General features: G+C 41.1%; 1 protein-coding gene across 7 annotated transcripts in view; it reads left to right on the plus strand.

Moving 5' to 3' along the window:
• LOC114649318 (sulfotransferase 6B1-like) overlaps positions 1-27,078 on the plus strand; it is a 296,944-nt gene extending 269,866 nt beyond the window's left edge. For all 7 annotated transcript variants that reach the window (XM_051925627.1, XM_051925626.1, XM_051925621.1 and 4 more), the window contains exons 5-7: positions 5,542-5,636; positions 6,096-6,252; positions 26,912-27,078. In XM_051925627.1, the coding sequence (XP_051781587.1) occupies positions 5,542-5,636; positions 6,096-6,252; positions 26,912-27,039 (380 nt within the window). In that variant the 3' untranslated portion in view covers positions 27,040-27,078. The remainder of the gene's footprint in view (positions 1-5,541; positions 5,637-6,095; positions 6,253-26,911) is intronic.

Consider the following 27,078-nt stretch of genomic DNA (forward strand, 5'->3'; position numbering starts at 1 on the left):
AACCACGTTTTTTTAAATGTCCTACTAATTCCAAACTGAGGTATGTACCTTTCCTGCATTACATGTAAAACATTTTTAAACTTGTTCCACTGGTCCTTGACTGTCTTCCCACCAAAAGCTTATCCCAGTCTATCCTTCTTAGACTGTGCTCAAAATTTGCCCTACCAAAGTTAAACTTAACAATTTTAGTCTTTGCATCTACACTTTTCCAAAACACTGAGAATTATATTATATTATGGCCACTTGACCTTAGTGGTTAGATCACCTCTACACCCTCAATTCTATCCTGATTATTACAAAATACTAAATCCAGACAGGCTTCTCCCCACATTGGTGCTTTAACATACTGTGTTAAAAAACAGTCACTGATTACTTCTAAAACCTCCTGTTCTTGTCCTCTTGTCCTAAGGCTATCCCAGTTAATATTTGGGTAGTTAAAGTGCCCATGACTGTAATATCCCCCTGTAAACTTGCCTTTTAATATTACTAAATAGATGTGCTGTCTCCATTGGGTGGTCTATAAGTTCATCCTAAAATAGGGCCTCTTTCCCTAAATGCTTTGCCACTGAGGTGGCACTCATCATCAAACTGAATATGACTTGCATTTAAATTCTGTTTGACATAAACAGTAACCCCACCTCCTTTTCTGTTCTGTCTATCCTTCCTAAAAAATGTGTATGCCCATCTTTGTTATTTACCCAGGTTTCTGTTATTCTATAATATTATTATGCTGCAGTACATACTACTCCAACTCACTTTATTTTTGATACTTCTAGCATTAGGGCAGCACAGTGGCACAGTGGTAGTGCGGCTGCCTTGCCGTAAGCAGACCTGGGTTTGCTTCCCAAGTCCTCCCTGCATGGACTTTGTATGTTCTCCCCGTGTCTGCGTGGGTTTCCTCCAGGTGCTCCGGTTTCCCCCCACAGTCCAAAGACATACAGGTTAGGTGCATTGGCGATCCTATATTGTCCCTAGTGTGGGTGTGTGTGTGTCCTGCGGTGGGCTGGCGCCCTGCCCATGATTTGTTCCTGCCTTGGGCCCTGTGTTGGCTGGGATTGGCTCCAGCAGACCCTTGTGATCCTGTGTTAGGATATAGCGGGTTCGACAATGACTGACTGACTTCTAGCATTAAGTCAAGCTATTTTTTGTGTTACTCATTTTACTTTTGCATTTCAACGTTAGGTTAGAATTTACATTACTATGCATTATTATGTATACACCATAGTTTTTTCCTTAATGTACAATTCTAAACCTGGCCTGTCCTAAACTCCCTGCACGCCAAAACCTAATTTAAACAATCATTGACTGACCTGCTTATTCACCTCCCCAACACATTGCCATCCCTTCAGTTCAGATGTAACCTGTCACAACAGAACACTTCCCATCTGTTCCAAAAGGAGTCCCAATGCCACTTAAACCTATACCCTTCTACCCTACACCAAAATATGAGCCGCATGTTAAGCCTGCTGATCTCCTCAATCTTAAATGAACTGGCATGACATTCAGAGAACACTACCTTCTCAGTTCTGCTCCTCAGCACTGGCACCTGTTTAAATTTGGATTGCAGAACTGATAGACTACCCTTATGTGTTTAATTTGTTCCAACATGGACCACAACAACTGCACTCCCCCCAAACACTCTGACCAAGAGCCTATCAACCCTTCCAAGGAGGTCTCCCACTTGTGGACCCAGAAGGCAACACACCATGTGATACTCTCAGTCTCTGAAGCAAAGCTGTGCTTCAATCCCCCTTACATCTTAGTCCCTAAGTATCACTACCTGTCTTTTTCTGCAAACTGGTTTTGAGGTGGATTATTGAGACTTCTTAAGGCCTGCTTACAACTTCAGAATCTTCAGAATCACCTGAAAATGGTGTGACACTTCCAATTCTGGGGTTGATGCACCCGGACAATGTGCACCCTTTACCTTACGCCTTGAAACCATAACCCATCTATCTCTACCTGTCTGGCCTGGAATCTCCTCTGGTGCCACTTTAGGGGAGCACACTATCTCTCTAAAGGACACCTGGGCTAATTCTGTCAATTCTCTAACACAATGTAGGCCAGCCAACTCCTCCTCCAGTTCAGTGTCCCAGAGCTTGAAGTGCTGGATCAGCTGGCATCTGCTGCAGATGTAGAACTCATTGAAGTTTCTAAAAAGTCCAGCATCCAAGAAGACTTGCATTGCACTGACCTCATTATTAAAATTTGACTTTGGATTACTAAAACTGTTCACCTTTGTTTTTTAATTAAAAAGAAAATGTTTAACTTAAATGGTAAAACTAATAAAATAAATTAAGCTAAACAAAAATTGATTAAATAACTGCTGCAGTTATTTAACAATTCCTAAGCTTCTGTAATATTCTCTGCCTTGACTGCCTGCTCTTTCACCTTCTATAAGGTTAACTTTACTTTTCTTTGTCTGCTCTCTTAACTTTGATCTCCTCTAATTCCTTACCTAAAAGCTCTCCACTCATACCATTTCTATTCCTTCACATTACTGAACCCTTATGCTGTTGCTCTCTTAACTGCTCTACATTCTTGATCACTAAGAACTGTTCCAACTAGAAGAACTTACTGAGTATCCACTGCTAGTTAACTTCTTGTCTGCTCCTACAGCCATTTTTAATTAATCAGTGTCTTAATTTTGGTTGCCTGCTTACATGCAGCTGAGCTCTTCTCTTTACCATTTTGAAGTCAGCTGCTACCTTTCTCTTCACTATTAAGGAATCATTGTTTCTGTTACTTATAACTATTTGTCACTACAATGCTGGTTATTTACTTACAGAGATGCTGGAGTCAGCTACTGCTATTTACTGCACTGCCTCGTTGAATATATTAGTTTGAATATATTAAAGATAGAACTGAGAATTTCTGTTACATGTTAGTTTATCTATAATAATAAAAGGCAAAGCCCTCACTGACTGACTGACTGACTGACTGACTCACTCATCACTAATTCTCCAACTTCCCGTGTAGGTGGAAGGCTGAAATTTGGCAGGCTCATTCCTTACAGCTTACTTACAAAAGTTAGGCAGGTTTCATTTCGAAATTCAAAGCGTAATGGTCATAACTGGAACATATTTTTTGTCCATACACTGTAATGGAGGAGGCGGAGTCACGTATCGCGTCATCACGCCTCCTACGTAATCACGTGAACTAAAAACAAGGAAGACATTTACAGCACGAGTCACACACGGGAACGAAGGTAAATAACGTTAATTTTTGACTGTCTTTTAATACTGTGTAAGCATACATATTAACACATGTGCAATTAAACGTGTGCATTTACGGGGTGATTTCTCAGGCTTAAAAGCTCACCTTTTATCAAACGCGGGAAGAAAGGTAACTGACGTTGTTCACTGTCTTTTAATACTGTGTAACCATACATATTAACACATGTCCAATTAAACGTGTGCATTTACGGGGTGATTTCTCAGGCTTAAAAGCTCGCCTTTTACTAAAAAGGTAAATGCAAAACTATTTTCAATCAGTTTATTGAAACGCTCCCGTTAAGGATTGCAATAACATATTCGCGAGATAAAAGAACGAAGTAGGGGGAAATGGAGGAACAGCCGCAAACAGCGAAGAGCAAAAAATTAATTAAACAATTGAGAACGGAGCGAGTTAAGCATACAAGCATGTTCATAAGGGAAACAAAGCACGGTGTAAAACGTAAGTTTCAATTAAGTTTATAGAAACGCTCCCACTGCGGATTGCAATAACATATTCGCGAGATAAAAGTTTAATGAGAAGACACGAGGTATAAACGAACCACACGCCGTGGCGCAACGTTAGGGGCAACAGTTTCAACCATTCTATGATCTGCTTCTCGCAACTGAAAGACAGCACATGGCGGATGTTAGCCGACTTGCTGACCGCAACGTTAGGGGCTTCAACTATGGCGCTGACGCCACATCTCAGTGCCAACACTTTGCAGACTGTACTTAAAAGACACGCCCTCCTCACTGGACAGTTAAAAACACCAATCAAACTAACGATGACATCAAGTATTACCCAATCCAAAGTAGGAAAGGAGGCATCTTCATAAAATGCGTGTGGGATGATTTGCATGAGACGCTGCTTTAAAAAAAAAATGATAAAAAAAATACGGGATAAATCCCGTCCAGTATTGATTCAAAACGGGACGCGCAATTTCATTCTCAAACGCGGCACGATTCCGTATTTTAAAGGACGGGTGGCAACCCTACAGTGCCAGGTAACCACCCATACAATCAGATTGTGATTCAGACTAGGAATGCAATGAATGTAATTACCCCGATCTACATACAAGGCGAAAGTCTTGCAACATTCAAAGATGATGGTTTGGGATAAGTACACCATACAACATAAAAGAGCTTATGAAGCCTTGAACCGAAAAAAGCAAGATCTCAGAGATCGTAAAAAAAAAAATAGGAGGTAATGTCGTTTTACTCAATGTAGATTTTAGTCAAACATTACCAGTTATTCCACGAGGGAGACCAGCAGATGAACTCAACGCGTGTTTAAAATCCATGCTTCTCCCACGCTCGGTTATATGTCGCGTGTTCTCGGGTAGGTGCACCAAAAAATGTATACATTTAAGCATGTAATGGGCAAACAAAAAATGAGGTATACCCGAAGGCACTGCAGTAGTACTTAATGTAACTTTACTTCTTAAATGTTAATGTTTTACTGTTTAATAATTTATACGCTTCTTATATGTTGTTCAAATTCTTTTATCAAAATACCACTGACAGCGCAATGCACGATAACATGGAGTGAATACACCATACGCATCTGCCCACGGCTGCCCTGCTGTGCGCAGATAGGAGTTGATTCTACAATAAAATAAAATAAACATAAAAAGAGTAAAACAATCATCACCCATAAAGCGTGTGTGTGTGTATATATGTGTATATATATATGTTGATATGTGGATGTGTATATGTATATATATATATATATATATATGTAGATATGTATATATATGTGTATATGTATATGTATATATATGTTTATATGTGTGTGTGTGTATTTTATATATATAAAACACAGCAACACTCATAACAATGACAACACAATTACATTGACAATCATGTTACGTTATTTTTAAAATGTTTCCTTTTTTTTTCATTACCTCTTTAACACACTACTTCTCCGCTGCGAAGCGCGGGTATTTTGCTAGTAGGAGATAAAAGAATCTTCCATTAACTACGCAACTATCTGCAACTAAAAACTTCTGTTTAAGCAAATGTTTATGTCAAATTTAACATTAACATTTTAAGATTGACTATTACAGTAAGCACAGACTATATGGCACACTTTTTTTAGAACATTGTAATTTTTTATGTTTATGTTGGTTAAATGACTTCTTGGTTCATGGTTACTGTTTGTAACCTTTAAAAATAAATTTCTGGAATATATAAGTTGTGCTACTCATTTATTATTAGTTAATATCATAACATTCACAAGAATTGTTTTGCATTATAAGCCAATACTTCAACCAATATTGGTATTGAGTGTATTTTTCATTTTCCTGCCTTATTATTGTCTGTGCAGCTTTCTATGGCTCCTACTTTGACTACATATCAGCTTGGAACAAGAAGGTCAATGATGAAAATGTACTCGTCGTAATATACGAAGAGCTGAAAAAAGTAAGCACTTTTACATTTTATTTGTTGTTTTTTTCTCCAAAGAAAAATGAATACATTTTGTTATTAATGAATGGGAAACATTTAGACAACTTATAACCTTAAAAGGATGGCACAAAGGTTAATGCTGCTACTTCTTAGATCCAGAATACTTGGTTCAAATCCTGCATATTTTCTTTTTGTCCGTGTCAGTTTTCCTCCCATATCTGAATTACGTGCAATCGTAAATTAGGCTCAAGAGGATGGGTGGGTCCTCAGAAGGACTGGCAGACCATATAGAGTTGGTTCCTGCCTCATGTTCAATGCTACTGCGGCAGGGTCTGGTTTCTTCTCAATCCTGAAAAGGATTGCACAGTTTTGAGTTTGTTTATTATAAACTGAACAACCATATCATTGCCAATCAATTTGTTTTGGGCAAATCAATTATAAATTCAATAATCTGCTTTTTTCATTTATTTCCAGAACATGTCTGAAGAAATTAAGAAAATTGCCAAGTTCTTGAATTTCACACTTACTGACGAGCAGATCCAGTCAATATGCAGTATGAGTACGTTTAAATCAATGAAGGAAAACTCTATGAATACTCATGGTGAAATGGGCAATATTTTATTCAGGAAAGGTAGCAAATATTTTTTAATTTCCTGTTCTTTTTTAAAAATATTTGTTTGGTGTGGCGGGCGGCACGGTGGCGCAGTGGGTAGCGCTGCTGCCTCGCAGTTGGGAGACCTGGGGACCCGGGTTCACTTCCCGGGTCCTCCCTGCGTGGAGTTTGCATGTTCTCCCCGTGTCTGCGTGGGTTTCCTCCGGGTGCTCCGGTTTCCTCCCACAGTCCAAAGACATGCTGGTTAGGTGGATTGGCAATTCTACATTGGCCCTAGTGTATGCATGGTGTGTGGGTGTGTTTGTGTGTGTCCTGCGGTGGGTTGGCACCCTGCCCGGGATTGGTCCCTGCCTTGTGCCCTGTGTTGGCTGGGATTGGCTCCAGCAGACCCCCGTGACCCTGTGTTCGGATTCAGCGGGTTGGAAAATGGATGGATGGATGGATGTTTGGTGTGGCATATGTTAATACTGCTTCAGTTAAGGTCCGGGAAACCAAACTGGACCATTCCATGTCTCTGTGGGTTTTCTCCAGGAATTCCGCTTTCCTCCACATCTCAGACTTGTACTGTGTTTAAATTACAGCCTGTATGTTAACCCAGTGTGAAGTGTGAAGTGTGTGATGGTCCTTGCTGTGTCCAATACCATGCAAAAATTAAATTGAAAAAAGCAGGCTTACATAATGGATGAATGAAAAAAATACCTGCTTACTGCCTTTGTCTGTATTCAAGCTGTGTAATCAGCAGAGTGACTAAAAATGCAATTTATATGTAATATGTTACAAAAGTTATCATATTTACAACATGCCTTATAAAGTAAGCTCATGGAACTCAGAATGTTCTGTATTCATTAAAAAACATCTAATACAAATGTTAAACTTCCCTCAACCCAACAGCAGTTAAATGAACCTTTAAAAACAGGAAAGATTTGTTGAAGACAGAAAAATGTGAATCAATATACAGAGTAGTATAACACTATTGTTTTCATTGGAAAGGTTTTGAAATGGTTAGTGTATAGATAAATAAAGAGGGAAGGCTGAAGTGTTTGTCAGCTATCACTTTATTATGTTACATTATGTGACAATCATTTATGTCTTTTGTTTTTGTTTTCTTTTACCATTGTATTTTCTTATGACGGGTGGGACTGTAGAGGTGTCCAGGTGGGCTCTGGGATCCATGCAGCACCCCGGGCGGCCACCCCAGATCCCCACAGGGTTGTGGAGAACTCCATCTCCCATGAAACCCTGCGGGAAACGGAGGCACCATTGTCAGCCAGGGAGGCTGCCACCAAGCGTCCTGGGGGAGGCAATATTTGTGGCATCCATTAATATGTTTTATGACAGAGTCACCTGTTAACTGAATATTTTATGTGTGTTACCCCATTCTCATTTTAGCTTAGATACTGCTAGCTATGCAAACCTTATGGCGTGGCTGTGTTTCAAACATCTATGGTAGCCTCCAACAATGTGTGAAAAAGATCTAGTGTACTGTATATCCCAGTAGCACTGAACACAAGACAGCAACCAATCCACAACACCATTAATGCTAATTAAGAGTCAGTTTAACCTGAACATCTTTGTAATTAAGAAAAATGGAGTTCAGATGGAAGTGTCACACAAACCTGGATAAAATATGTAAACTCACAGACAATGAATGGGTCAGGAGGCCAGCCAGTTACGGGACACCTTCACAACGCACACCCATTAACTTGTATTTGGCCAATTTAGTGCATCTGATTAACTGAACATTTTTGGGAGGAAACTAAAGCATTGTGTGGCATGGTGGTGCAGTGGTAGCGCTGCTGCCTCGCAGTTAGGAGACCCGGGTTCGCTTCCCGGGTCCTCCCTGCATGGAGTTTTCATGTTCTCCCCATATCTGCGTGGATTTCCTCCCACAGTCCAAAGACATGCAGGTTAGGTGGATTGGAGATTCTAAATTGGCCCTAGTGTGTGCTTGGTGTGTGGGTGTGTTTGTGTGTGTCCTGCGGTGGGTTGGCACCCTGCCCGGGATTGGTTCCTGCCTTGTGCCCTGGGATTGGCTCCAGCAGACCCCCGTGACCCTGTGTTCGGATTCAGTGGGTTGGAAAATAGATGAATGGGTGGATTTTCTTATGATCAGATTTTATTACTAAGCAATAACAAGAACATGTCACAGAAACATTTTTTCATATAGGTTTCAGACAAGAATTATAAATTGGCAAGAGGGGAACCATTTTACACATATATAAACCCACAAATAGAGATATTGATTGATAGAATTGCAGGCCTGAATGTAAATACTAACAAACAATTCTAAAACATATGTAAAACATATCTGGGCTTTTAATGTGGCAGAGCTGGCAATGAGGATTACTGAGCAGGCGTACTGCATAGCGTTAGCGAGAGGTGACATAGGAGTGGTGCACACATGTCATATTTTGATGGTTAGGATTTTTTGAATTCAGGATGATATTCTTGAATACTGAATTCCTTGAAACATGGGGGTAAAGAGAAGATCTTGCCAAAGACTGGAATGAAGCCCTGCATTGCAACTTTTAAATTGCAGACTGATATTAAATGAGGAGTTGTGTTTATGTCTTTTAGTTAATTCTAACACCGCACACTGAGACCAGCTTCATGTCTTTGTCATTATTCTTGGTGTTCAAAGATGCCAAGAGGGTATTTACCAATAACACTATATATACACCCCTATACGATAGATAGATAGATAGATAGATAGATAGATAGATAGATAGATAGATAGATAGATAGATAGATAGATAGATAGATAGATAGATAGATAGATAGATAGATAGATAGATAGATAGATAGATAGATAGATAGATAGATAGATAGATAGATAGATAGATAGATAGTGTAATAAAGTGCTATGTAGAGCCCGACCCGGCACAGACTGACGCAGAGGCACGTGTAAAATCAACAGACTTTTTATTTTTCTTCAGCTGGAGGGCACATCTTCCCCGTAATCCCTCCAGCCACAACACAGTCCCAAAAGCACTTAGCCAACACACAAACACTTTTTCTCTCCACCTTGGCACCACCACTCCTCCCAGGCAACCTCATCCTCTTCCTCCCGATTCTGGCTCCTGAGTGGTGGATGCTGGCCCTTTTTATAGCCTACCCAGAAGTGCTCCAGGTGCTTGATCACCTGTTGCTAATTGCACCTCCGGGCGGGACTATAGAGGTGTCCAGGTGGGCTCTGGGATCCATGCAGCACCCCCGGGCGGCCACCCCAGATCCCCACAGTGTTGTGGAGAACTCCATCTCCCATGAAACCCTGCGGGAAACGGAGGCACCATTGTCAGCCAGGGAGGCTGCCACCAAGTGTCCTGGGGGAGGTAGTGAGACGCCCATGGTTGCTCCCCCGGAAGGGGCGTCCCGGCCGGGCATGGGACCTGGCCATCCACCACAATAGATAGATAGATAGATAGATAGATAGATAGATAGATAGATAGATAGATAGATAGATAGATAGATAGATAGATAGATAGATAGATAGATAGATGTTTTCAATCTAAAATTACTGAATTAAAAATTACAAAACTGAAATTTTGTTTTCACTAATATTACTATTTCAAAGCACTGAAAGCCAAGTTTTTTGTGACATTGTTTATGTTGGAAAAAATCTTAAGCAAGAAGAAAAGAAAATATACTGTTTGCATGATTATTTAATCCTAATGCTTTCATATTTTTGAAAAATCACTTTTAACAGTAATAAAATACATCTCTTCGTGCCTGTGTGGGTGTACTCCCTGTGGTTTGGCTTCCTCCCACTGTCCAAAGACTTGCAGGTTAGATGAACTGGTGACCCTAAAGTGGCCTTAGTGTGTGTGTGTGTGTGTGTGTGTGTGTGTTCGCCCTGCAATGGACTAGCACACTATCCAGAGTTTGTTCCTGCTTTGTGCCCAGTGCTAACAGGGATAGGCTCCACCAATCCATGCAACCCTAGTCTGAATTCATCGGGTGAGACAATGACAAACTGTGTAATCCTGTTCTTACAGTTGTTGCTGAGTAACAAAATAAATGTATTGACCCTCTTTCTGTAATTGTTTATTCCTTTATTTACTTGGAAGAAAAATGAATTAACTTAGCAAAGACAGGTTCACATCCTGGGTCCTCCCTACATGGAGAGCGCTTTGAGTAGTGAGAAAAGTGCTATATAAGTATAAAGAATTATTGTTATTATTTATGCAAATTAACTCACAAACAATGGGTACATGATGACAAATACCATACAAGCATTAATGCCAGTATGCCAATTTGTATTGGCAAATTCATAAATTATCTGTTCTGTCAACAATACACTTATTCTACTGGTTGAAGAGGGCTACAAAAGATGGACTTAGACTATGTTGACAATCTTTCAAATAGAGCAGCTCTGTCCAATAAATGCATTCAGTCAGAGCAGAATTTTGATCTACAGGCATACCACCCATACCAATCAGAATCTCTGGCTCTGCCAGAGATTTTAATATCTGAGTGTTCTGGTGACCTCTGCTGGATATTTTTCTGATTCCAAAGTTGAGCCTGGATGGCTTATTGAGAATACAACTGCATTCACATTTAGTTAGAAGGGAAGTTCAGCTTGATATCTGCTATCCATCTTTGCACTACAGCAACAGTCTTCCTGCTTTGTGCCTCAGTGAAACTTCCAGTAATGTTTGTCAAGCTGAATATGCCTGAGTTTGCTGTTTCACAGCAGACGCTTTTTTTCTGGCAACTCTCCCAAACAACTTGTGTTTATGTAGGCGATGTTTGATCGCAGTTCTGGAGACTTTCTGACCCCAAGACCCAATTAACATCTCCAGCTGTGACCCTAGGAGATTCTTTGGTCACTTGAACTGTCCTCCTTACTGTGCATGGGGTCAATCATCCGTCCTCTTCCAGACCAATTCTTAACATCTATAGTTGCTTTACACTTACCGATTACTGATAATGGAAATGAGCATTTTTTTCAACCATTTAGCTAATTTCTTATTGTTATTTCCTGATTTTGTGCAATTCAACAACCTTTTGTCACATATCATTACTGTGTTTTCAGGTCTTTCCCAATGTGATGGATGACTAAAGAAATTTGTCCTGTGTGTCAGCTCTTGTTTATATTCCAGTGAAAAAGGAAGTCGTGGTTGACCATTTAAGTTTTCCTACTCACTCAGATCAATTTATTTAAAATAAATAAAAAATTGTGGCACACATATGTTTGAGAAAAATGTTTGTTTCATGATGAAACATTCTTTTTCCTTTTATTTATTGGTAACACTTAAGTTTAGGTACAGCAAAAATGCATCTATTACTCATCTGTTACTCAATTACTCTTTTGTAACAAGACCTTAACAAAGGCTTCTTTTGTTCTTCATCACACTTACAAAATACCAGTAAATAAGTTATTCATCTCTGTGTAGTGTGACATATTGGCATCATGGTAAAATTACTTGTTAATATAAAGGATTTATAGGTCTTATATTAAATTTGTAATATCATAAGAAATGTGTCTCAGTTGAGCCACCTAAAAGAGTGAAGTTTTGTTAGTAGGTCACATTATAGAAATGAATAAACACTTTACCAATGCTTTGTAAGTGTTAAGAAGATTGAAAGAAGTGCATGCTAAGGTCTTGTTACATACAGTGCATCCGGAAAGTATTCACAGTGCATCACTTTTTCCACATTTTGTTATGTTACAGCCTTAATCCAAAATGGATTAAATTCATTTTTTTCCTCAGAATTCTACACACAACACCCCATAATGACGACGTGAAAAAAGTTTACTTGAGGTTTTTTGCAAATTTATTAAAAATAAAAAAAATTGAGAAAGCACATGTACATAAGTATTCACAGCCTTTGCCGTGAAGCTCGAAATTGAGCTCAGGTGCATCCTGTTTCCCCTGATCTTCCTTGAGATGTTTCTGCAGCTTAATTGGAGTCCTTCTGTGGTAAATTCAGTTGACTGGACATGATTTGGAAAGGCACACACCTGTCTATATAAGGTCCCACAGTTAACAGTTCATGTCAGAGCACAAATCAAGCATGAAGTCAAAGGAATTGTCTGTAGACCTCCAAGACAGGATTGTCTCAAGGCACAAATCTGGAGAAGGTTACAGCAAAATTTCTGCTGCTTTGAAGGTCCCAATGAGCACAGTGGCCTCCATCAATCGTAGGTGGAAGAAGTTCGAAACCACAAGGACTCTTCCTAGAGCTGGCCGGCCATCTAAACTGAGCGATCGGGGGAGAAGGGCCTTAGTCAGGGAGGTGACCGAGAACCCGATGGTCACTCTGTCAGAGCTCCAGAGGTCCTCTGTGGAAAGAGGAGAACCTTCCAGAAGGACAACCATCTCTGCAGCAATCCACCAATCAGGCCTCTATGGTAGATTGGCCAGACAAAAGCCACTCCTTAGTAAAAGGCACAAAGCAGCCCGCCTGGAGTTTGCCAAAAGGCACCTGAAGGACTCTCAGACCATGAGAAAAAAAATTCTCTGGTCTGATGAGACAAAGATTGAACTCTTTGGTGTGAATGCCAGGCGTCACGTTTGCAGGAAACCAGGCACAATCCCTACAGTGAAGCATGGTGGTGGCAGCATCATGCTGTGGGGATGTTTTTCAGCGGCAGGAACTGGGAGACTAGTCAGGATAAAGGGAAAGATGACTGCAGCAATGTACAGAGACATCTTGGATGAAAACTTTCTCCAGAGCACTCTTGACCTCAGACTGGGGAGACGGTTCATCTTTCAGCAGGACAACGACCCTAAGCACACAGCCCGATATCAAAGGAGTGGCTTCAGGACAACTCTGTGAATGTCCTTGAGTGGGCCAGCCAGAGCCCAGACTTGAATCCGATTGAACATCTCTGGAGAGATCTTAAAATGGCTGTGCACCGACGCTTCCCATCCAACCTGATGGAGCTTGAGAGGTGCTGCAAAGAGGAATGGGCGAAACTGGCCAAGGATAGGTGTGCCAAGCTTGTGGCATCATATTCAACAAGACTTGAGGCTGTAATTGCTGCCAAAGGTGCATCAACAAAGTATTGAGCAAAGGCTGTGAATACTTATGTACATGTGATTTCTCAGTTTTTTTATTTTTAATAAATTTGCAAAAACCTCAAGTAAACTTTTTTCACGTTGTCATTATGGGGTGTTGTGTGCAGAATTCTTAGGAAAAAAATGAATTTAATCCATTTTGGAATAAGGCTGTAACATAACAAAAGGTGGAAAAAGTGATGCACTGTGAATACTTTCTGGATGCACTGTAATAGTAAATGAGGAATAGATGCACTTTTGCATAATTAACTACCTAATTAAGTGCCTAAGTGTTGCCTAATTATTTTACTTCAATTAAATGTTACACTTTTGTTAATATTTTAAATGAAAGATTAATAGGATAAACAATAAAGGATTTTTACAGTCTATTTTTATTTGGATGCCAGTATTACTTGAGAGTGTCAGTTCATACCCCTTCCACCAAACTTAGTAATGCACAAAGAAAAACTATAAATGTCTTAGCATCTAGTAACACAAAAATATAACTGTGACTGACTGAGGAGGATTGTGTAGCAGCAGCTAGCACTGAGCTGATGTAATCTGGACTGTCTGTTCTTTCGGTACCCACGACAGGTTCCTCAATTCATTGATCGACATGGCGTCATGAGGATTAGCTAGTCTTTACTGCCCTGATTTGAGTTAGTGACTGTGTTTGTGTGGACCCGATAACAGACTATCATTGACACTGACAGAATAGGCTCTGCCACAGTAAAAATGATAGTGCTTGAGTCACAGTGTTAACTGTTTTTAACACTAACTGTGCAAAATTAAAACCCGAAAGAGTAAAATGCCCCTCAGTGCTGATGTTCAAATCTGGAGTTAAACTGTGGAGTCAAGATAATATTAAACTCTGCTCATTTATATATGATGGGCATTGAGTGGCTATCCACTGTTACTTTCTGTATGATTTTTGAGGCATTAACTATTATTGGAAATATTAAAGTGAGTAATCTGTGTCTGTCATGATTGATTGCTTGATTTGAATGTAACAACTTTAACAAGAGAGATTCTTTTTTTTTTTTAGTCATAACAAATCATAAGCTTTTCGTGCTATCACAAACCTCGAGAGTACTTTATGTAAAGTTAACACACAGCTATCAATGCATATCATTCCATAATGTATGTGAATTACATGTAAATACCCAGCTGCCTAATGCATAACAATACAAAATAGATTTGTACTGTGTACACTCCAGGGAGTTAAAGTAGTGTCAAAGTCATTTTTATTTAACATTTAGGGAGTCGGATAGTGTCAGTGTTATATAGATGTTTTGTTTTGTAAAATGTTTTTTACATTGTTTGATGTAGTGTAGTGTTAGAGTCAAACACAATGTGGAACAAAAGCAACACTTGAAAATGTAACACTTTACAAAGTGAATTTTTAACACTCTGCAGGACAGGACCAAATGTCATTTAACACTTAAAGAGTTAATATAACACTGACAAATTTACTGTGTTTTTGAACTGATTTAACCAATTACTACATGTAGGAAAGAAATGTGACTTGGGAAAACATTAAATTCTTTTCTTGCAGGTGTATCTGATACAAATATGATGACAGGTTCTTGCCAGAAAATAGACTTGAAATGTGCATTGCATTAATGGTGGTTGAAGTAGCTCCCCACTCACTATATAAAGCACTTTGTGTAGAGAGAAAAGTGCTATATAAAGGCAAAGAATTATTGTTATTAATTATTCTCATTGTAAAAACAATAACAAAACAGTTAAAGCAGTTGAAAAAGATAATGCCCATATAAACGTGGCTTTTACATATAGGTGATTCCAGAGAAAGGTCTACAGGATCAGGCATGCAAAACTCCAAATGAAATATTACCCTGCATGACTCAGCAGCTTAGTGGCTTCTCTGTTACTTCTAAAAGATACAAATATCAAGCAACTGATAGGACAAGATAAGAGATACAAGAGACAGAGTTAAGCTGAAAGTTCATAGTCAATAAGAATAAGAGAATGAGTATGTTACCATTAAAGTGAAATGAATTAAATGGCTTGTGGTCTTCTTAGAAACACACCGTTACAGCTTTAAGTAAACATTATCTTTAATATTCAATACATTGCATATGAAATTATGTAGGTAAATTAAAAAATAAATGAAATGGAGCAGATAAAGTAAGGATTTCAAAAACCCTGTTACAGGTTTGGCCAAGAGTAAAGGAGTGTTATCTGCAGCACTTGATTACATATTGCCTGAAGAAGGGGCCTGAGTTGCCTCGAAAGCTTGCATATTGCAATCTTTTTATTTAGCCAATAAAAGGTGTCATTTTACTTGGCTTTTCTCTGCAGCACTTGAGAAAACAAGCCACATAAAAACTTCAGCCTTCAAATGCCACATTTTCAGCCACATAGTCAGATTCAACAGGGCAATAATTGCCGCATTATACCAAAGGCAAATCTTTGAATGTGTCTGTACACACCATATATGGCTGAGTTTTGGACATTTATAGGACATTCTATTGCAGGAGTGTCCAACTTCGACCCTGGAGGGCTACTATGGCTGTAGATTTTCATTATAATCTTTTTCTTAATTGGTGACCTGTTTTAGCTGCTGATTAACTTCTTTTGCCTTAATGTTTTATAGACTTGCTACAGTATTTAAGACTCTGACCCTTTGTTTCTTTTTCCCTTGATTAGCAGCCAAACAATAATTATACACAAAATGAGCTAACACATGACCAGCTAACCTGTGTCCATCATACAATATCTGAAAACCAGTAATGGCACACTGCATGATAACATTAATAAATTTTTCACTTAAGCTGGCACTTAAGTCTTTAATCTGCCTTAAGAATGATTTAAGATATGAAGAGGTAGGGGAAGTGACGGCGAACGTGGTAGGGATGAGAACGGCACCTATACACATGTGCCACATGGCCGCCCTGCTGGGCGCTCCCGAGGGTTGCTTCTACCCTAAAAAAATATAAATAAAAAGAGGAATCACCTTGGAGGTCAATAATCACCCCGAAAGCAGATAGTAGACGTCACGTAGTATATGTGTACCAAATTTCAGGTCAATAAGTCAAACGGTTTGCAAGCTACAGGTGATTTAAAATCCTGGACAGACAAATGGACAGTCACGGTAGTGTATTATATATATATAAAGTACCAACAAGAAATGGAATTATATAATAGATTAAATAACAACATCAAGAATTAGATTCTAATTAAGAAAATACAGTAATCCCTCCTCCATCGCGGGGGTTGCGTTCCAGAGCCACTATAATAAGAAAATCCGCGAAGTAGAAACCATATGTTTATATGGTTATTTTTATATATTTTAAGCCCTTATAAACTCTCCCACACTATTATAAACATTTCACGCACAATTATACAGCATAAACCCTTTGTATTCTCTTAGATATTAGGTAAGATTCGTTGAAATTATGTATGTAAACACAGTAAAACCTAAATATTATTTTAAAGATATCGAGCGTCTCCAATATCACATATGTTACAGCCATTACGACAGACAGGCCACCATCAATAAATACGTACAATGCAAGAAAAATTGTATACAATAAAATGTGTGTACAGTGACACTAAACTATGTACATGTAATAAGTACTGTACGTAAATAATTAATTATGGTTACTCACCAACAATGACACGACAACTTGTCCGATAACGATGAGTTTAATTTTACTGCACAACAAAGGATAACGTTACAGCTCTTCTAAAGGAGCCTCTTCAGGCGACTGTTTAGCACCACCGTTGTTCTTTTTCCATCACTCTTCAATCCAAATCCCTAAAGCAGATTCCATCCAGAATACTGCCTTACAACGTCCACTTGCAACTCATTTTGCGCCCTGGTTAAAAGACACTGCGGCCGTAGATCTTATATGCTTTTCCTCCTTTTTAAATAAAAAGAATAGTGGACTCATTTATGCTGTAATGGTGTCCTGCAGCGGTGTAGCTGTTTCCTTCCTTCAGCATATCCAAAACTTTTACCTTTTCTGCAATCATTTGCATCTTCTGTTGGCGCTTGTGCACGTTAATGCTGAATGAGTGAGATTAGTACTTCCTGGTTAATGCAGCACTCCGTCGCTGAGCCAATCAGCAGCACACAGGAACTTAACCGCATGCTCTGATTGGGTAGCTTCTCAGCCATCCACCAATAGAGTCCCTTGTTTCAATTCAAATGTGTCCCTTGTTTGAATTCAAATGGGCAAATCAACTGAGGAACCACACGTACTGTAGACCGCAGACATCCGCGAAGCAGTGAAAAATCCGCGATATATATTCACATATGCTTACATTTAAAATCCGCGATGGAGTGAAGCCGCGAAAGACGAAGCGCGATATAGCGAGGGATCACTGTAGTTGGAATGGAATAAAGTTGTAGTTTGAGGCCCCAACTTAGCTGGTTATCTGTTCACTCACATCACATCTCATTTTTGTTTGACTGGCATTTTAAGAATAAAAAGCAATGCAGCGGACAGTAGCTTAAAATATAAGGCAATTAAAATGAAGGGAAATTAAGTCAATTAACAGTAGAAATTGGTCACTGATTAAGAAAGTGGCAGGAAAAGGAGCCATTGCTGCTGTCCTTGATTGGAGTTGGACAGTTCTGTCCTATACAATCAGATAGGCTCACTGCCAGGTTACAGGAACTCAGTAAAAACTCAGTTTAGTAATATAATTCCTTTATGCAATACAGAAATACTTGTTAGCAGCCCTTAGGCACTCAATAAGGTTTATAAAATAATTGCAACCCCATACCACTGTGTTCTAAGTACTTCAAGAGTTAATTCATTGTTGCTTTAACAATGAAACATAAAACTATCATGAAACTTCGAATGACTATCCACCTTCAAAAATTACTTTTTTGGTTAGAATAAAAATTAAGAACAATATGAGTATAAGACAGTTACATAGTCAGTACTCATATTTGGGTAATGTCCCAAAAATACCTGCAACTGCAGGGTGACACTGAGATGCTGAACAGCAGCCTAGTAGCTGGTACAGATGCATCCTGGCTTCAATGTTCTGAACTCAGTTCAAGTCAGTGTAGAGTTTGGACTTTTTAATGTGTCCATGCAGGTTTTCTCTGCATAGGTTAATCCCTCTCATATTCCAAAAATATGCAGATTAGGCTAATCGGCAACTGTAAATGGGATCATATGAGTGACATTTACTAGGCCTGGATTTCAGCTCCAGGACTCTGAAACTATGAGGAAGCTGTGTCACAGCACCACTCCTTTACACATACAGAACAGTACAATCATTAGATAAGTATATTCGTCAGCAAAGGTGCACACAAGCCTACAGAAGATGGCTATGTTTTACCCCACTGACTTGTAGTCTTAGGTCAGGTTTAACTGTCTTTGAAATAAAAGTTCTTTATCATTTTTTAAGATTACATATTACTAACAACAGATAAATAATACAAAAATATTTCTCTAATAAATTACAATATTGGAGTGTTTATTCTTTAATAATACAGTATCATAAGTAGGGAACTGCCTTAGCAGAAATAGATGGTAGTCACTCTTTAGTTAATCTAGTAAAATAATGGATCCTACCAAACATTAGAAAGATGGCAGCATATTCCTTCTATAAGCTGAGAATGTGTTTTTCCAATTTAGCTCAGGTACAGCCATTTGCTAAAGGGATGTATCGTTTCCATTCCTTATCATTTGTGCAAATAATGGCAGTCAGACACATAATAATAATGATATCTTTTAGGTACAGAGCGGCCTTTCCATGCTCAAAAGGGAAGGGTTTCAGTTTCAGCAAAAGTGGCGGTGAATTAAACACATTATCAGTCAATTAGTCTTTTATCTTTTAAAAAGCACTGTTGATTGCATGCATTATCACAAGTCTCTGTGGTATGAGTACAAAAGCATTGTTAAAGGAATAGAATGAAACTCAAATATTGAGCAAGATTTTAATCGTGCTGCCACATAGCAGAATCTGTAACAAATGTTTCACAAGTTGAAAGAGTGAAGACATTTCTTTCGTAACTCCTTTTGCTCCTCAGTATCTGATATCCCTCTATTTTTAGTGTTATCTGCAAATTTCACAAGTTTACTGACTATACTAGGTGGTAGTGAAGAATTACCAGACAGTTGGGAAACTATAGCAGATGTAGTAAGGGTGACAGCAAGAAAGGTGCTTGGCGTGACATCTGGACAGAGGAAGGAGGAAAAGGAAACTTGGTGGTGGAATGGGGAAGTACAGGAGAGTATACAGAGGAAGAGGATAGCAAAGAAGAAGTGGGATAGTCAGAGAGATGCAGAAAGAGTACAAGGAGATAAGGCGCAAGGTGAAGAGAGAGGTGGCAAAGGCTAAAGAAAGGCGTATGATCAGTTGTATGAGAGGCTGGACACTAAGGAGGAAGAAAAGGACCAGTACCGATTGGCTAGACAGAGAGACTGAGCTGGGAAAGATGTGCAGCAGGTTAGGGTGATAAAGGATAAAGATGGAAACGTACTCACAAATAAGGAGAGTGTGTTGAGCTGATGGAAAGAGTACTTTGAGTGGGTGATGAATGAAGAGAATAAGTGAGAGAAGAGGTTGGATGATGTGGAGAAAGTGAATCATGAAGTGCAACGGATTAGCAAGGAGGAAGTAAGGACAGCTATGAAGAGGATGAAAAATGGATTGATGGCAGAGGAGTTTTTAACCAGATTGTTTAATGGAATCTTGGAAAGTGAGAGGATGCCTGAGGAGTGGAGAAGTAGTGTACTGGTGCTGATATTTAAGAATAAAGGGGATGTGCAGGACTATTGTAACTACAGGGGGTTAAAATTGATGAGCCACAGCATGAAGTTATGGGAAACAGTAGTGGAAGCTAGGTTAAGAAGTGAGGTGATGATTAATAATAATAATAATAATACATTTTATTTATATAGCGCCTTTCCCATGCTCAAGGCACTTACAGAATATAATAAAGAATGGCAGAATATACAGTATATAGTATAGATTAGTGAGGAGCAGTATGGTTTCATACCAAGAAAGAGCACCACAGATGCAATGCTTGCTCTGAGGGTGTTGATGGAGAAGTATAGAGAAGGTCAGAAGGAGTTTCATTGCATCTTTGTGGACCTGAAGAAAGCATATAACAGGGTGCCCCGAGAGGAGCTGTGGTATTGTATGAAGTCGGGAGTGGCAGAAAAATATGTAAGAGTTGTACAGAATATGTACAAGGGAAGTGTGACCATGGTGAGGTCTGCGGTAGGAGTGACGGATGCATTCAAGGCGGAGGTGGGATTACATCAGGGGTCGGCTCTGAACGCTTTCTTATTTGTAATAGTGATGGACAGGTTGACAGACGCAACCTCCTATCATGAATAAAAACTTTGGACGACGTTTTCCCTTGCCCGGACGCGTGTCACCGGGGCCCCCCTCTGGAGCCAGGCCTGGAGGTGGGGCTCGATGGCGAGCGCCTGGTGGCCGGGCTTGCACCCATGGGGCTCGGCCGGGCACAGCCCGAAGAGGCAACGTGGGTCCCCCTTCCCATGGGCTCACCACCTATGGAAGGGGCCAAGGAGGTCGGGTGCAGTGTGAGTTGGGTGGTGGCCGAAGGCGGGGACCTTGGCGGTCCGATCCTCGGCTACAGAAGCTGGCTCTTGGAACGTAGAATGTCACCTCTCTGAAGGGGAAGGAGCCTGAGCTTGTGCGCGAGGTTGAGAGGTTCCGGCTAGATATAGTCAGGCTCACCTCGACGCACAGCTTGGACTCTGGAACCAATCTCCTTGAGAGGGGCTGGACTTTGTACCACTCTGGAGATGCCCCCGGTGAGAGGCGCCGAGCGGGTGTGGGCATACTTATTGCCCCCCGACTTGGAGCCTGTTCATTGGGGTTTACCCCGGTGGACGAGAGGGTAGCCTCCCTTCGCCTTCGGGTGGGGGGACGGGTCCTAACTGTTGTTTGTGCGTACGCACCGAACAGCAGTTCGGAGTACCCACCCTTTTTGGAGTCCCTAGAGGGGGTGCTAGAGGACATACCTTCTGGGGACTCCCTCGTACTGCTGGGAGACTTCAATGCTCACGTGAGCAATGACAGTGAAACCTGGAAGGGCATGATTGGGAGGAATGGCCCCCCGATCAGAACTCGAGTGGTGTTTTGTTATTGGACTTCTGTGCTTGTCACGGATTGTCTATAACAAACACCATGTTCAAGCATAGGGGTGTTCATATGTGCACTTGGCACCAGGACACGCTAGGCCTCAGTTCAATGATTGACTTTATGGTCATGTCGTCGGACTTGTGGCCACATGTCTTGGACACTTGGGTGAAGAGAGGAGCGGAGGTGTCAACTGATCACCACCTGGTGGTGAGTTAGCTTCAATCGTGGGGGAGGATGCCGGTCCGGCCTGGTAGGCCCAAACGTGTTGTGAGGGTCTGCTGGGAACGTCTGGCAGAGCCCCCTGTCAGAAGTAGCTTCAACTCCCACCTCCGGCAGAACTTCGACCATGTCCTGAGGGAGGTGGGGGACATTGAGTCCGAATGGGACATGTTCTGTGCCTCTATTGTTGAGGCGGCTGACCGGAGCTGTGGCCGTAAGGTGGTCGGTGCCTGTCATGACGGCAATCCCCGAACCTGTTGGTGGACACCGGCGGTGAGGGATGCCGTCAAGCTGAAGAAGGAGTCCTACCAGTCCCTTTTGTCCTGTGGGACTCTGGAGGCAGCTAATAGGTACCGGCAGGCCAAGCGGAATGCAGCTTCGGTTGTTGCTGAGGCAAAAACTTGGGCATGGGAGGAGTTTGGGGAGGCCATGGAGAACGACTTTTGGATGGCTTCGAGGAGATTCTGGTCCACCGTCCGGTGTCTCAGGAGGGGGAAGCAGTGCAGTGTCAACACTGTATATGGTGGGGATGGTGCGCTGCTGACCTCGAGTCTGGACGTTGTGGGTTGGTGGGAGGAGTACTTCGAAGACCTCCTCAATCCCACTAACATGCCTTCCAATGAGGAAGCAGAGCCTGGGGACTCGGAGGTGAGCTCCCCCATCTCTGGGACTGAGGTCACCGAGGTGGTCAAAAAACTTCTTGGTGGCAGGGCCCCGGGGGTGGATGAGATATGCCCGGAGTTCCTCAAGGCTCTGGATGTTGTAGGGCTGTCTTGGTTGACACATCTCTGCAACATCGCATGGGCATCAGGGACAGTGCCTCTGGATTGACAGACCGGGGTGGTGGTCCCCCTCTTTAAGAAAGGGGACCGGAAGGTGTGTTCCAACTACAGAGGGATCACACTCCTCAGCCCCCCTGGAAAAGTCTATTCGGGGGTTCTGGAGAGGAGAGTCCGTCGGATAGTTGAACCTCGGATTCAGAAGGAACAGTGTGGTTTTCGTCCTGGTCGCGGAACAGTGGACCAGCTCTACACCCTTAGCAGAAATTCTGGAGGGTGCATGGGAGTTCGCCCAACCAGTCTACATGCGTTTTGTGGACTTGGAAAAGGCATTCGACGTGTCCCTAGGGGAATCCTGTGGGGGGTGCTCCGGGAGTATGGGGTACCGGACCCCCTGATAAGGGCTGTTCGGTCCCTGTACAACCGGTGTCAGAGCTTGGTCCGCATTGCCGGCAGTAAGTCGAACCCGCTTCCAGTGAGAGTTGGACTCTGCCAGGGCTGCCCTTTGTCACATTCTGTTCATAACTTTTATGGATAGAATTTCTAGGCACAGCCAGGGTGTTGAGGGGGTCCGGTTTGGTGGACTCAGGATTGGGTCACTGCTTTTTGCAGATGATGTTGTCCTGTTTGCTTCATCAGGTCGTGATCTTCAGCTCTCTCTGGATCGGTTCGCAGCTGAGTGTGAAACGGCTGAGATGGGAATCAGCACCTCCAAATCCGAGACCATGGTCCTCAGCCGGAAAAGGGTGGAGTGCCCTCTCAGAGTTGGTAGCGAGATCCTGCCCCAAGTGGAGGAGTTCAAGTATCTCAGGGTCTTGTTCACGAGTGAGGGAAGAATGGAGCTTGAGATCGACAGGCGGATCGGTGCGGCGTCCGCAGTGATGCGGGCTCTGCATCGGTCTGTCGTGGTGAAAAAGGAGCTGAGCCGTAAGGCAAAGCTCTCAATTTACTAGTCAATCTATGCTCCTACCCTCACCTATGGTCATGAGCTATGGGTAGTGACCGAAAGAACGAGATTGCGAATACAAGCGGCTGAAATGAGTTTCCTCCGCAGGGTGTCTGGGCTCTCCCTTAAAGATAGGGTGAGAAGCTCAGTCATCCGGGAGGGGCTCAGAGTAGAGCCGCTGCTCCTCCGCATCGAGAGGAGTCAGATGAGGTGGCTCAGGCATCTGATCAGGATGCCTCCTGGACGCCTCCCTGGTGAGGTGTTCCGGGCACGTCTAACTGGGAGGAGGCCCAGGGGAAGACCCAGGACACGCTGGAGGGACTATGTCTCTCGGCTGGCCTGGGAACGCCTCGGGATTCTCCTGGAAGAGCTAGAAGAAGTGGCCGGGGAGAAGGAAGTCTGAGTATCTCTGCTCAAGCTGCTGCCCCCGCGACCCGACCTCGGATAAGCGGAAGAGGATGGATGGATGGATGGATGGAGGTTAACAGACGAGATTAGACAGGAGTCCCCATGGACTATGATGTTTGCTGATGACATTGTGATCTGTAGCAATAACAGGGAGCAGCTTGAGGAGATCCTGGAGAGGTGGAGATATGCTTTGGAGAGGAGAGGAATGAAGGTTAGTAGGAACAAGACAGAATACATGTGTGTAAATGAGAGGGAGGTCAGTGGAATGGTGAGGTTGCAAGGAGCAGAGTTTGCGAAGGTGGATGAGTTTAAATACTTGGGATCAATAATACAGAGTAATGGGGATTGTGGAAAAGAGGTGAAAAAGAGAGTGCAGGCAGGGTGGAATGGGTGGAGAAGAGTGTGAGGAGTGATTTGTGACAGACAGATATCAGCAAGAGTGAAAGGGAAGGTCTACAGGACAGTAGTGAGACTAGCTATGTTATATGGCTTGGAGACGGTGGCACTGACCAGAAAGCAGGAGACAGAGCTGGAGGTAGCAGAGTTAAAGATGTTAAGATTTGCATTGGGTGTGACAAGGCTGGATAGGATTAGAAATGAGTACATTAGAGGGTCAGCTCAAGTTGGACGGTTGGGAGACAAAGTCAGAGAGGCGAGATTGCGTTGGTTTGGACATGTGCAGAGGAGAGATGATGAGTATATTGGGAGAAGGATGCTAAGGAGAGAGCTGCCAGGCAAGAGAAAAAAAGGAAGGCCTCAGAGAAGGTTTATGGATGTGGAGAGAGAGGACATGCAATTGATGGGTGTAACAGAACAAGATGCAGAGGACAGAAAGATATGGAAGAAGATGGTCCGCTGTGGCGACCCCTAACGGGAGCAGCCAAAAGAAGAAGAAGAAGACTGACTATACTACTGTAGGCTGATCAAACATTTAATACATTACATTCCAGACTGTATCAAAATTTCCCATTCGTCACAAAATTTCCAGCTTTTAGCCAGCTGAAATGCAAAGGTGGACAAAAGTCTTGGATTTTATGAACAACGCAACAGAGAACAACCCCCAATCTCTTCAGGTTAATTTTTAAACTCCATACTACCTGGATTAATCAGTTGTGTCCTGTTTCAGAACCATAAAAATCATGTCAGACTATAGTGAAATGAAATATCTCTCCCCAGAGGGACTCCACTGATGTCTTTACTCCACATGGGGCATTCACTTGTTATTTGTGCTCTTTGTCTCCTGATGATGCTGCCAGTCTGCACCTTCTGGCGTATACCATCTAGGAGGTTAAAACTTCAGTTCCAGAGATTGGGACTAAGTTTTATGACTAGGGGCTTGGTGATCATCTTTGATGGTTTAACAATGTTAAATTTTGATCTGCAGTCTATAAACAGTACTTTGGCTGGATGATATGAAGTGTGAAGCGTTGGTTCATTAGCTGTAACGGTGGTCCAGACTGTTAGGAAAATTATATTTAATGTGTTGCTTAATCAGATTTTCCAAGCATTTAATCACACCAGGAGGGAATCCCCCCAGTCTGCAGTCATTGAGACAGTCTACATTTGTTGCCAGTTTGAAGTAAGCAGGGAGTATATACGCTACTTGTCAAACTTTTTAGAACACCTTAGTTTTACCAGTTTTTCTTCAAATTTAATCAGTTGAAATAAAAAGAATGACCTAAAATGGAGAAAAGGTAAGCAAGCAGTAAACTGCCAGAGGTTTAAATCGAAAGTTTGGGAAAGCAAAAACTGAAATAAAATGGAAATTTCAGAATATTACAAACGGGCCTTCTTCAGGGAACTACTAATATTTTGCAACCTACATAAGTTCTGCAGCAATTAAAATAAATTAAGCCTTGCAAGTTCAATCAAACAGTTTACACAGGTGTCCCAACTTCTGTCGATTACTTAAAAATTCTCTGTATGTCTTAAAGCACAGTGGCAACAGACTGTGTCACTATACCCTTTGAAGTACTACTTGGACATTAGTACACTGGCATAGAACAAATAAACAGTGGCAAATAAAAACTTCGATGAATCAAAAAATTTTGTACACTTAATGATTCCTTGACTTATTTTTTGTTTGCCATTGTAAAGTATGGCTTAATTTACTTTAATTTCTGCAGAACATCTGTAGGTTGTTAACCTATTAGATGTTAACTAAAGAAGGTCCATTTGTAATATTTTGAATTTTACTTAATTTTCAGGTTTTGCTAACCTAAACTTTAAATTTAAGCCTCAGGCAGTTTACTGCTTACATCTTTTCACCATTTAGCTCATTCATTACATTTTAGCTGATTACATTTGAAGAAAAACTAGAAAACCTGAGTCTGCTCTGAATCTTTTTACCAGTAGTGTATTCTCTCAGTGAGGCAACAAAAATGCCTGTAAATGTACCAGCTAATCAGTTGCTACAAATTTTTAAATATATTTAGAAATTCCATTAAGACCAGACCCCTTTTGAATGTTAACTCATTTAAAATTCCTACTGGTGTCATTCCACTGGGCCAGAGAATTATCAGTCATGTTGTTTTGTGGGCATTTGCATGCAAGAAATGGTGCTAAGTTCATCTGGCAGAGAAAATATGGATGCTATTGGAACTGATTTTTTGTTTGTAACCTGTAAGCATCTTTAAAATATATAATTTTACAGTATATTGTGAGTGTTGCTATACTCGGTTTTCACCTTATCCTTGTATTCACACATAGCAAGTTTCGTTTCTTGCTTGAGCTCATACCTGTATTTGTTGTATTTTTCCATATAGCTGACCTTAAATGTGTTACTGCGAGTCTTCACTAAGTTACAGATGTCACTTTTGATCCAGAGTTTTTTTTTAGGAAATATCATGGATAAGATATAGGAACGGTCATCATAGGCTTCATGGAAATAGCTTTTTATAGTGTAGTGCTATCATAAACAGACATATTTTAAAACACAATAGGAGAGAAATTTGTCTAATATAAATATTAATGTAATGCACTGAAATCAACTCTAATTTAACAAAAAATTACTGCCTATAAAATATCCATAAAATGGTTTGTCATTTTGCTGTGATGTTTCACTGAATACATTTGAAATCTGCAAATGTTCTTTTACTCTGTAAACCTAAAAAGATAACTAAATGAGATGAATCAGTGTTATAAAATTGTAAAAGTTAATCAAAGTGTTGTAAAATTAAGATTAATTATAAAATTGTATCTTCTCCACAACTCAGGTGACATTGGTGACTGGAAAAATTGTTTGACTGAAGAACAAAGCAAGGCTGTAGATGACAAATTTGAGAAGCACCTTGCAGGAACAAAGATCGGAGACCTTCTGAAATATGATGAATATTGTAAATGAATGTACAAAAGGGAAATCCTCAGTATTGATCATATTATA

This window comes from Erpetoichthys calabaricus, chromosome 3 (assembly GCF_900747795.2).
Source record: "Erpetoichthys calabaricus chromosome 3, fErpCal1.3, whole genome shotgun sequence".
Classification (NCBI taxonomy): Eukaryota; Metazoa; Chordata; class Cladistia; order Polypteriformes; family Polypteridae; genus Erpetoichthys; species Erpetoichthys calabaricus.